Here is a 12430-nt window from a genome sequence, read left to right on the forward strand (position 1 = left end):
AAAGCTTTCAAGCGAAGTTTCTTTCTCTATTTATTGAACAAAATATCTGGAGCATTCGAAAAAATTGGAAAACTGTACGTGTATATAATAAGTTGCATCGAATCGTTACATGTATCAATGTCGTTGGTGGTCATGAAATGGCGGAACAAGGTTTGTCGTATACTTAAAAGGTAAGAGGTATTGAATAAATTCAAAATACATTGGATTATAGTTTATTCGTGAAAATTGATTGATAATCATAGCTGCAAAAACTTTTATTACAGATCAGAATCAGACGGTATTCCATTTGTTCGAGGGTTAACTTGGGACTCTATGATATACGCTTTGTGATTTTCTGCATTCATTTTCAACGAGATTTAGGATTGAAAATCATCGTATAACTTCTAATCTACAATGTAAACTTCAAAGATTTGTCTTTAATCTCTGGTATGAGGTCTTTGGCGGCCCCGGCCGTAAACTCAACCACCTTCTTCGGCAGTTTCGGAATATTTTTATAGGTTAGATCGACTGCCCCGTTGGTAGTCTCCGTAGTCGATTCCGACTGTTTCACTGTAGCACCTGATCCTCCCAGGAATTTGGACACAAGTTGAGAAATTTCACCATTGTTTGCTGGCATATAAGCTGAAATGTTGTCCGTTGCCTTGGTCAGTTTGTTACTGAAATCGTCCCACATCTTTTCCATGTCAGGACCCCCGATCCTCATCTACAATTAAATCCATCGTTAAACTCTCCGTTCAAAAATACCTCAATTTCCACATAACATGGTACACATCTATTAATTTTTCCTGAAAAACCACGTACCCAACAGACCAAAATTTCGTGCAAATGCCAGTGTCCACAAAGTATTCAATGAACGAATATAACTATATACTGATACAGTGATACAATTAATATGTACTCGAGGAAACAATTGGTGGAAAGAATATAGTCGTGTCAGTCAAACAATTGTGCGAATCTACCATCAAGTTATGTTCAGAGGCCATAGTACTCTTGCTACGTATGCAGTTATTTCATTAGAGTTGTTATCGTTGTTATGACCGCGTCTATCGAGTCCATCATTGATATTCATGCTAGGCTCAGTTTTCGCAAAGTCATCGTAAATTATGGATTCGAGAAAGGTCGAAACATTATTCACAAATTTGCAACGTAATTGGCACGTCTTATCGTTCCAAGATTATTAGGCGTAAGCTTTTTTGGAATTAGGTTAATTGGGTTGCTTATGAAATAATAAACATAATTCAAGTTTTAGTTACACATTCGTTACACATCCCAACTCCAGAAATAATGGTATGAAAAAATTCTTACTCTGTGTACAAATTGGACCAGAGTTTCGAGAAACAGTTCCAAGTTCAACAGCAGTGTCTGTAAAATGAAGTTTTTATAAGGGTTTCGTTGTGTTTGAAAAGTTGAGGATTGAAAAAACGTTCAAATTCTTCGCAGATGGATGGATGAAGATGACCGAATGGAATTTTCTTTCAGCTTCACGAAACAACTTTCCTCGACGTGCTGAAATGTTATACGATCGCGATGTTCGATTAAGCTAGCACGCGTACGCTAAATTTTTACATGAGAAGAACATTCTCGCTCAAAGTAAGCAACCTCTTTTTCAATCCGCGTGACGAATTGTAAATGCCGGACAGTGAAAAATTGGAATCAGAATCGCGAGCCAAGTACAGGGCGAGCCTCGAGTGCCGGAGATCATTGCTAGATGTTCAGTTAAAACTCACATTCTTGGACATCTGTTCGATGTAGCCCTGGACGTTGGTGACGAAGTCCGAGCTGCGCTCCTTCAGAGCTTTGACAACGGCGTCATGGTTGGGGCGAATCAGGACCTCGTGGAGGTCGGTACCAAGCTTCGCGATGTCGGTTTGAGCCTTGGTTATCAATTCGTTCACAGATACGGGGCTGGGAGCACCTGGTTGCGAGGGCACCGGAGAGCTTCGGCACGCCCCGAGAGCCAGGGTGAAGACGAACGTCAGAGCGAGAGTCGAACACTGCATATTGCTGGTTTCTAGTCGGAACTGAGTGAACCAAGAGACTAATGCTGGACCCGAGTTTGCAGGATGCTTTTATAGGCCATCCTTATCGCCAACGTGGAGGGCTAAGAATGCACTATCCTTAATAGTCCATAACCTGCGCGCCTCTTTGTGCCGAGTCACGGTGTATATTTTTACAAAGTAGAGTTCTAGATCTATCGGATCGTTTCCGCTTTTCACTATCAATTTAACGACCGACCCTGTCACGTGAAATGGAAACAATCATGGTTCTCGTCCCGCAAACTCATTACGTGACGACTAATTGTCACGTACAAAGTACTAGTTCTGTGATAATGCTCGTTTGGGGTTGCCAAAGTCGTCTCTGAGCTTAGTCAAAAATGGAGTCGTTGAAAATAGTCGATTGTACACAATCGACTTTCAAGTGATGACTTTTCGACGTTTTTTCAACTAAATTTAGAATCTGATGGTAAGATAGCAAATAATTGATAAATAAAGTTCTTCTTTAGAACCCGTCCTAAAGTACCAATCAAAACGCTGTCTTTCAAAATATTATTTCGTCGTACATACTGGTTGTACGGTTAGTCGATAGTTGCTAACCGTCATTTGGTCATTTTCAACACGATAATATTTATGTCGACCTATAAAATATCTTTTATTGATAATTAGTAAAGATTTTCAAAAAATTGACTCAAAACGAAAATTCACTTTCAAAGACGATTAGTCGATTTTGCAAGATTCAAATTCGATCGACAAATCGAAAGTTAGCTTTTCGCGTGACTTTTCCATTCCTATGATCGGTCAGTTAATAAGGGAAGATAGTTCAACTTGTAAATAATAAAAAAATCGGACTTACCAGAATGGCAAATGTCACAATCGGCTTGAATTATACTCGACTCATTTTCAATCGCGTCAACAAGCGAGAATGCTATTTTCATAAAAATACAATTTTTTACCGTTTCATACGAAAGTAAAGAGAATACATATTTGCTCTTACGACACTCCAAGTAGATTTTGAACCATAAACGAGTAATATAGCTCTGGGTAATAAATCATACATAGTATGAAAGTTCGAAACCAAATTTTGAATGTTCGAATGCTCAGAAAGTGACGTCACTCAAAATTTTTTTTCTCCTGACGTCATCGATCTATAGTAATCGTAACGACGAAAATCAGCTAGCCGAATTCCTTAGTCTGGAAACAACCGCGCATTAGAGCGGACGGATGAGAATCGCGATCCGCAGATTTCGAGTACCGGGTTCTCTACCTCCTGGATCCTGCGCTCCGGGTCCGCTTCCTGGTGCAACTCGAGTTCCAGGATTTGCACTCCGTAGTTTTAGCTGTTCAGGTTATTGACCTGGTGACTTTTCACCTTCCGGATTAATTTTCCGTAGTTCTGGCTGTCCAGGTCCTCCACCTGGTGGATCTCGACCTCCAGGACTTGCGCTCCGTAGTTTTGGCTCTCTAGGTCCTTTACCTTGTAGATTTCGACAATTCCGGTTATTGCCGCACGTTTACAGATAAGAACGCTGTTTGGTTTTTTGGTTTCAGATGAACAGAACAGCCGGAATCATGTTAGCCGTCAACCTACGCATGTGTGTATTTCGAACGCTATAAAGTCGATTCCAACCTATATTTTATCTTCAAAAAGTTCTTAGAGACTGTATAAATGTTGATAACTATATTGTAAAAATTCAAAGATGGTGTATCTTCATAGTTCGACATAAAAAATCTACAGGAAAAACAAAAACATAAGACGGTCACACGGTAGTTCCCCGAATCCAGTGGAAGCTTCAATTCACGGTGGGATGTGGTAAGAAGATACGATGGTTTATAAAAAATCATCGAATTTATCTTGATCATGACCAGAATATTTGGTACAAACGAGTAATAAAACACACAGTTAAAAATTAAACGTGGTTTCACGTCATGATGCATTATTTATTGACAGAGAGACTTTCAAAAGAAGTTTCATTCTCTGTTTATTACACAGTATATCTGGAGCATTCGAAAAAATTGGAAAACTGTACGTGTATAAAAGAGGTTACATCGAATTGTTACATGTATCAATGTCGTTGGTGGTCATAAAGTGGCGGAACAAGGCTTTCGGTATACTCGATAGGTAAGAGGTATTTATTAAATTCAAAATGCATTAGATTACAGTTTATTCGTGAAACTTGATCGATAATCACAGCTATGAAAACTTTTATCAAAGAATAAAATAAGACAATATTCAATTTGCTGAAGGGTGCATGTGAACCTGATAACTGATCAATAGCAACAAAACAGGATATGTGTGAATCTCTTTGTGAATTTCTCAAATTATCCATTCATGTTCAACGAGGTTTAGGATCGAATATCGTCGTATGACTTCTAACCTACGATTCATGCTTCGATAATTTCTCTTCAATCTGAGTTTTGAGCTCCTTGGTGGCTTCGACCGTAATCTCAACCGCCTTCTTCGCCAGATTGGAAATATCTTGCTTGATTGGCTCGGCGTCCGTCCTGACAGTCTCCATAACCAATTCCGACTGTTTCACTATAGCGCCCATTCCTTCGAGGAATTTCGACTCAAGTTTGGAAATTTGATCCTTGGCGACTGGAATCTGAGCTGATATGTCTTCCGTGGCCTTGGTCAATGACATCTTGAAGCCGTCCCACATCTTTCCAATCTCAGGACTCTTGGCCTTCAACTGCAAATAATTAAATCCGTCAACAAACTCTCAGTTCTAAAATATCTCAATTTCCACACAAGATTCTCCACGCTAATTAATCTTTCGTGAATAACCACGTACCCGACAAACCCAAAACTTCGTGCAAACGGTTAGTGTCCAAAGAGTATTTAAGGAATGAATATAACTATGTACCGGTACAGTAATCAAATTATTATTCAAGAGAGCAAACAATTGATGGAAAGAATGTAGTCGTGTCACTCGAACAATTGTGCGAATCTACAATCAAGTTGTAAGTTGAGAGGTCATAGTACTCTCGCTACGTATTGACTTATTTCAGGACAGTTGTTATCGTTGTTATTACTGTGTCTATCGAGTCTATTACTGATAGTCATGCTAGGCTCAGTTTTAGCCAAGTTACTATAAATCGTGTATTCGAGAAAAGTCGGCACGTCATCAACACATTGGCGACGCAATTGGCACGTTTTATCGTTCCAAGATTAATTCGCGTAAACTTTTTTGAAAATAGCTTAATGAAGTTGCTTGTAAATTAACGAATAGAAGTCAAGTTTTAGTAAAAAATCATCGTATGCAAGCACTTTTACGTTATGTATGTACATACTGGATCAGAGTCTTGAGAAACAATTCCAACTTTAAGAGCAATGTCTGTAAAGCGGAGTCTTCATAAGGCTTGGATTGTGTTTGGAAAATTGAGGAATGAAGAAAACGTTCAAAATCTCCGGAAAGCGACGCATAAAGAAAACCGAATGGAATTTTCTTCCAGCCTCACGTAACAACTTTTCTCGATGTGCTGAAATGTTATACGATCGCGGTGTTCGATTAAGCTAGCACGCGTAAGTTAGTACGCTCAATTTTTACATGAAAAGAACATTCTTGCTCAAAGTAAGCAGCCTCTTTTTCAATCCACGTGACGAATTGTAAATGCCGGACAGTGAAAAATTGGAATCAGAATCGCGAGCCAAGTACAGGGCAAGCCTCGAGTGCCGGAGATCATTGCTAGATGTTCAGTTAAAACTCACATCCTTGGACATCTGTTCGATGTAGCTCTGGACGTTGGTGACGAAGTCCGAGCTGCGCTCCTTCAAAGCTTTGACAACGGCGTCATGGTTGGGGCGAATCAGGACCTCGTGGAGGTCGGTACCAAGCTTCGCGATGTCGGTTTGAGCCTTGGTTATCAATTCGTTCACAGATACGGGGCTGGGAGCACCTGGTTGCGAGGGCACCGGAGAGCTTCGGCACGCCCCGAGAGCCAGGATGAAGACGAACGTCAGAGCGAGAGTCGAACACTGCATATTGCTGGTTTCTAGTCGGAACTGAGAGAACCAAGAGACTAATGCTGGACCCGAGTTTGCAGGATGCTTTTATAGGCCATCTTTATCGACAACGTGGAGGGCTAAGAATGCACTATCTCTAATACCCCAGAACCCCTCGCGCCTACTTGTGCCGAGTCACTGTCCATGTTTTTCCAAAGTGCAGGTTCAGATTCCTACGATCCTTTCCGCTTCTCGCTATCAAAGTAAAGCCTGACCCTGTCACGTGGAACAGAAGCAAACACGGCTCTCGTAACACAAACTCGGTACGTGACGTCTGCAACGTTGCGTTCAAACTAGTGGTTCTGTGATGGTGATAGTTCAGTCAATAAGGGAAGAAAGTCCACCTGCAGATAAAAAAAAATCTGTGACTTACCAGATCGGCAAACGTCGTAATCGGCTTGAATCATGCTCGACTCATTTTCAATCACGTCGATAAACGAGAATTCTATCTACATGAATGTTGCAATATTGTAATTCCTTATTGCGACATTTCGCGACCGTCGTTTATAATGTCAACGGTACGGATACAATTTTTCACTATTTTACATGACGATAGAGAGAATACTGATTTGCCTTTGCAGTACTGTGATTAGATTCTGTACCATAAACGAGAAATATAGATCCGGGCACAGAAAGAAAATTCGTTTTGTAGCTGCAGCGATCAGAAAATCTAATATGAGTCTACCGATCTTCTTTATTGTGGTCACATGTATGAAAATATATTCTTTTGTAACAATTACAATGATTTGACGTTGGTGCAACAATAAATTGATGTTGAGCCGTTATTCAACTAAAAGAGTGTAGTGAAATAAACGGACAGATTTAATGTTTCTATAACTAAAACATGCATTATTGTCAACTATAAGCACGCTAAATATTTACATGTACCAAGTTTTCTTGTAATTGCAGTGATATTTAATCTGTTATTGTAACAATACCCGCATTTTACCAGAAGTTTCTAGTAATTATACCAAATGGATTTTTTCTCAGTGCATCTATCGCGTTTTGGGAGTTCGAAATTAATTCTCCGTTCTTCTCTCGACACCCTGTAAATTAGACTGGTCCGAAAGAAGGGTCTATTTTTTTTCAAAATCACACGTTTAATAATTGTAGGTAGAGGAAATAAGACGTCTGTTATCATTTGAGCACTTAATATTAATATTTAGGGTTCCTGAACGCAATTTTCCATTTTATATTTAATTAACACAAGAAAATAATATTAGTTATTTCTGAATTTTGTAGCTCAGTAACGAGGCAATGGACATAAATATCCGATACACATTTTTATAGTTAATTTAATTCTGTACAAAAAGGGTTTGTTATAATTTCTCAATAACTAAACTCTTCCAATAGTTATTTAAAGTTAAAGTTAAAATCATGTAAAATTCCCTTTTCTCGAGATTAACAACGAAAACACTAGATTTATCACAAAATATTGTGGGTTTTTTTATAACGCATTTCAACTGTGTAAAATCATGCAATTCAATTAATTTTCATCCTGAGCAATTTTTTCCTATAAAAGGTGCTGTTACAAAATTCAGAAATAACTAAAATTATTTGTTCGTGTTAATTAAATGGAAAATGGAAAATTACGTTTATGAACCACGAAATATTAATATCAAGAGCTCTCATTACAGCGGGCGTCTTATTTTCTCTTCCTACAACTACTAAACATGTGACTTTGAATAAATAGCTCATTTTTTTTAACTAGTCTACTGTAGATAGCAGAACCGACAATTGTTACGAACAACAAGAGTGCACTTAGACCTTCAAATAAGCATGGAATATTTCCTGTAGTGTTTAATCATCGTCTAGAATAAGCTGCTCGCACACTGCGTATAATTATACCATTGTTCGTTGAAGCCAAAACTCGAATGTAATCTGGCCAGTATAAACGGCGATTCGATTAGTGCTGATTCAGGCAAACTCAAAGTTTCAGTACATAATATTTGCTCGGTATACTGTTGCACAAGTTTACGCCTTCCTACTTATTTTTATCAGAGACAAATTTTCATCTGAAATAGGTGCGACTCGATTGCAACAATTTTTATAACCTGACGTTCCTACTCATCGAATTCACTGTTGCGCAATTTTCCATAAAATGATCTCCTTTCCATACAGCTTCCGGCAACGCGCTCTTGTCTCCAGATCGAACGACGGATGTGGCATTGAAGTACAACAAGTAGTTTGATTCGGACCAACCACAATTACAGGGCAGAAATTCGAAAGGCCAGTAGGTGATCGACAGATGTCCGACATTCCGGCTAGCTGTGACCTCGGAAATTTTGTAATCGGGACAGAGTTGCTGGCCGAATTGGAAATTCTTCGGGCAGAAAATGAGTACGTTATACTCTAATTGCATAAACTCATTGCAACGATGCTGCCGACTACGGAACGTTATTTATCTTCGAAGAACAGTCCGAATGACAAAGATTCTATTATTGACTTGTATGAAGTTCACGATACGTTGTCACGATCTTACCAACGCAAACAAGAGCGTCCAAAGTCCACTGATAATATACATAAATGACCACGAATTTAGCTGGCCATTGTTTTCGAGTTTAGCCGCATTGTTTATACAATGCCTGACGCAACAAGTATCGTATATTTTTATCGGAACTGAAACGCTATACTTCGATTAAATGCGAAGATTTTTTACATTCGTTTCTACAGACGATTATACACGTGGCGACTTGACCCAGGGTCGAGGATATTGCTCGATAACGTTGATAAAAATACATACCGTTATCGAATCTCAACTTTCTGATCGAGTACATAAATCTACTGACGAAGTATCATTTTTCCTGTCGGATTATTATCCAGTTCAGTTCGAATTATACACATATTATGATTGCTCGTAAATTTGACATTTTTAAACCATAATTTCACTGCGTTTACAGATTTATAAATATCGTTTGCAATGTAACGCAGTATTGAAAATAGAATGAAAGAAATGGCTATACGTGATTTAGGTTACAGCGACGGATGAACGCATACTCAATTTTACATATTCGAATATCTCATTCAGTTTATTTAACATCAGCTACACATTCGAGTTCTGAAAAATATCTAATACTTTCCGTTGAAAGTAACTACTATTACATTTTAATATTAATTGGCAAATTTTTAGATGACTCGTGGAGACTCGCGTGCTATTCTTGATTTACTGTTTCCCTGCTTCAGATCCCTCTGTTTTGGGAATTATTGTAGCCACGCCTTCGTTAATTTTCTCCTGTATATTGTGGGCCATTTGTCGAACCGCTTCACCGGCTTTTGTAACGTCATCACTGCGAAGGAATTTATCGGTTTTCTCTATTAAGTCGTGTATTGACTGATTCATAAAAGTCGCTACTGTATCAACCACGTTGGGCGGTTGCTCGTCTTTGTCCGGGACTGGGGTTGCCTAAAAAATATTACAACAAATCATATGTAGAAATAGTTTCCCAAGGAATTTCGATATCAAGATAGCATTATAGAATATACAGTTGTTTTTTTTTTTTTTTGGTTGACTGAAAATTTTCTTATATTTATTCTGCAGGTTGTATGCATTCCTCACAATGAATCTCAATTTGGAAGGTGAAGTAAAACATCGCAAAAACTTTCGGGATAAGCAGTAATTGTTTTTAAACTAAATATCGCAAAACTTCGTACGATAATCGTTGCGGAAAAGAGAGATGGAAAAGTGACCGTTGTTATACTACCCTCCGTTCGATACAGTTAAAACTTTGTCAAAATATTTTTAGCAATTTTCTGATTAATCTAATTTAACAACATAAAAATCGAATCTGATTTGTGAAGCATTTAACAAAAAATCAAAATCTTATCAAGAGTATACTGAGAGAAAAATTTGCAAGTATGGTTGAAAATTTGTATAGTGGAAATATTATAGTCGTGCCGATAATTTTTACGGTGAAATATACTCAAATTATCGTTTGGCGCACTTTAAACACAATATCAATTTTACCATACACTTATAGTTGATGCAAGGACGTCAAAGGGACTATAATAATACTACAATTAACTATATTTTTGTTCTTAATGTTCACCATGTATAAATGTTCATCAGAATTATTTTGGTATCGTGCCGTGAGCTTCGTTCTATAATCTTCGACAGTACAGAGTATAGCTCAATTATCTAATTTATAATCAACTGTTTATGGATAAGAATTTGGACCACACGACATGATTCGTGCAACTTTTGGCAGAATTGAATGCACCATACATAGTTTGACTCGACTTAAATATGGTTAACGCTAATACAGTAATTATTCAGACAAGATCATACGAACATAGTTTCAACAACTATACATACACTGTTGAAAATATTTAAAAATCTACGACACATTTACAACACATAAGTGTAGTTGTAAGTGTAGAATTATCTACGAGTTCCTTATCTATTTTTTTTCATTCCACAGTTTTACTATACATTTACGATGAAGCTACTCAACTCGTATAATAAAGTTAACAAACTGTGATCTAAAATTTCTGTATTGAATTTCCAAATAATAAATCGAGTAACGATAAGTTTATCACGTTTATCGCACTAATGTTTAAACATGATCAGATCTTCATTATTGTACCGTTAACCATACAACTTTTGTCAGATGTAACGATAAATTCATAGTTCGGAACAACATAATGCAATAAGTTCTATTAACTATAAATTCGTATTGTCCCCTCAGCACACTATTTTTTATAGCAAAGTCAACCACATTTTTCTCTGAGTGTAATAAGGAAATGAACTGTACGTAGACGATAAATTATTTGCAACTTAATTGTAGAAGCGAGTTTACCTGCAGTACGTAGACGAAGCAGACCACCAAAAGGGCGACGAAGAAAATGCGAGACATTTTGAGACAATGCTTGATTTCTGTCCTAGCCGGAGTCCAACGATTAACTGAACAGCCTAAAGAACGAGTTGTGACTAAGTCGACTTCGTAGAGGTCAGAGGTTGCGGAGACATCAGCAGATCTACAGCGCAGACGTGCAGCCAATTATTCATCGGTCACGCCGAATTCGGCAAAGGAAATCTCGCAAGCTCAGCTTTCCTTTACTCATCATTGGTTGCTTTTGAATTTAGACCTTTTTCAGAAGTTTTATCTTTTTTGATTTCTACTCATATATACAGCTTTACTTTCCTCCGTCTTCTCCGTACTTTTTTCCCCGTATTGGAAGAAAGTAATCATATATTATCATTATATGCACGAGGTGTAATAATTTTGCGTTATGTAACTGAATAATAATCTGATAAATGTAATATTTTCTGGTTATGAACCCAAGTCGAGGCCACAAAGTAACATTCAATCGTTTTTTACACTTCGACGAGATAAATTTAGTACAGCATGTGGAAGTCTAAATATTCTCCAATCTATAATTTGCTAGATACCATTTTCTCAAATGGAAATATTTCGCCATGATTTTCAAGACAGGCAGATTATTTTAGAAAATTCATTCTTAATATGACTTCATGCCTATGAATACTTCCAGCGAAGATTTGTTCCTATAATAACCTTAAATAATGTGAAAGCTACAGTCGTCACTTTTTTAAAATAACTACGAATAAAAATGTGCATAACAGTGACAATCCCATTATTTTCAAATAAGTTTTTGAGTACATATGTATAATGAGATATGGGATATATTATTTCTCTTTCGAATTTCGTTAAAAATTAGCAGTCTGTTCGGAAAAAACTAGCAATACCTCATGAATAATCAGTGTATACTACGCCACAGTTATTAGTGTTAAGTTTACGTTGCAAACAAAAGAATTCTTCGTTTATCTCGACAGGAACCGAAAATATTTACACAACCTGGAAAATGGCTTTGCTAGAAATCACCCTGAAAGATGTTTTTAAAATGATTAATAGAACACTGAGCTAAATACAGGAGGGTAAGTAAGAACAATTGATGTTTAACAATGCTTTATCGAAATCATTTGCAGATATAACAATATTGATTTATGATTTTTGTAATCACATTTCACTTTTGACACAGTTTGTTCAATTTGCTGGGGGATTTTCTATAGGTGTCACGGACATCTCCCGCCTTCTCGCTCTGTTCAATTCTGCCTTTGTACCAGAGAATATGGTGTCCAAAACGCCAAGAAACAATTCCAGGATCGGTCGATTTTGTTGCTCGAAATTACTGTCGGGACTGGCCTTCTTTTCCGGACGTCTTTTGGGAAGCTCGATCGAATCCTCGGAACTCCATGAATCGGCAAAGATAGAAGCGATAATACACGATATTGCAACGATCAAAATACAATAGCGATGAAAGGCCATCATTGTCTGACCTGTAGATTAAACGATCGATCAGTCGTTGAAACAAGCTTCAACGGTATTATCCAACTTTCGCTGACTGAACGGTCTATAAGGAACTGCTTACCTTGAAGAAGCATTATTATTACCCAAAGAGCTAATTCAGCACA

The 12430-nt window shown here is 37.6% G+C and overlaps 2 protein-coding genes across 3 annotated transcripts; both read right to left on the reverse strand.

Moving 5' to 3' along the window:
- Window positions 1-213: 213 nt before the first annotated feature.
- LOC107224704 lies at window positions 214-2126 on the reverse strand. 2 transcript variants are annotated; one of them, XM_015664874.2, is made up of 3 exons: window positions 1728-2126; window positions 1306-1362; window positions 214-703 (listed from the first exon to the last, which is right to left on the reverse strand). In XM_015664874.2, exons 1-3 carry the CDS (start codon window positions 1998-2000, stop codon window positions 389-391), a joined length of 645 nt encoding a protein of 214 aa, XP_015520360.1. In that variant the 5' UTR covers window positions 2001-2126; the 3' UTR covers window positions 214-388. The 2 variants fall into 2 exon arrangements, with proteins under 2 accessions (XP_015520360.1, XP_046590145.1); XM_046734189.1 differs by lacking the exon at window positions 1306-1362 and having other exon boundaries at window positions 215-703; window positions 1728-2125.
- A 1771-nt stretch (window positions 2127-3897) lies between these two features.
- LOC107224742 lies at window positions 3898-6284 on the reverse strand. Its single transcript, XM_015664920.2, has 2 exons — window positions 5707-6284; window positions 3898-4687 (listed from the first exon to the last, which is right to left on the reverse strand). The coding sequence occupies exons 1-2, from the start codon at window positions 5977-5979 to the stop codon at window positions 4373-4375; spliced, it is 588 nt and encodes a 195-aa protein (XP_015520406.1). The 5' UTR covers window positions 5980-6284; the 3' UTR covers window positions 3898-4372.
- Window positions 6285-12430: the final 6146 nt, after the last annotated feature.

Source organism: Neodiprion lecontei, chromosome 3 (genome assembly GCF_021901455.1).
Source record: "Neodiprion lecontei isolate iyNeoLeco1 chromosome 3, iyNeoLeco1.1, whole genome shotgun sequence".
In the NCBI taxonomy this organism is placed as follows: domain Eukaryota; kingdom Metazoa; phylum Arthropoda; class Insecta; order Hymenoptera; family Diprionidae; genus Neodiprion; species Neodiprion lecontei.

Bases quoted from the DNA above. Each gene is read 5' to 3' on its own strand.
- LOC107224742 (XM_015664920.2), bottom strand. From the start codon at position 5,979: ATGCAGTGTTCGACTCTCGCTCTGACGTTCGTCTTCATCCTGGCTCTC. The intron at 4,688-5,706 runs GTGAGTTTTAAC...AATTATTTGCAG, and splicing joins TCGAACAGATGTCCAAGGAT to TTGAAGGCCAAGAGTCCTGA.
- LOC107224704 (XM_015664874.2), bottom strand. From the start codon at position 2,000: ATGCAGTGTTCGACTCTCGCTCTGACGTTCGTCTTCACCCTGGCTCTC. The intron at 1,363-1,727 runs GTGAGTTTTAAC...TTCATTTTACAG, and splicing joins TCGAACAGATGTCCAAGAAT to ACACTGCTGTTGAACTTGGA. The intron at 704-1,305 runs GTAAGAATTTTT...ATTTAATTGTAG, and splicing joins TGGTCCAATTTGTACACAGA to ATGAGGATCGGGGGTCCTGA.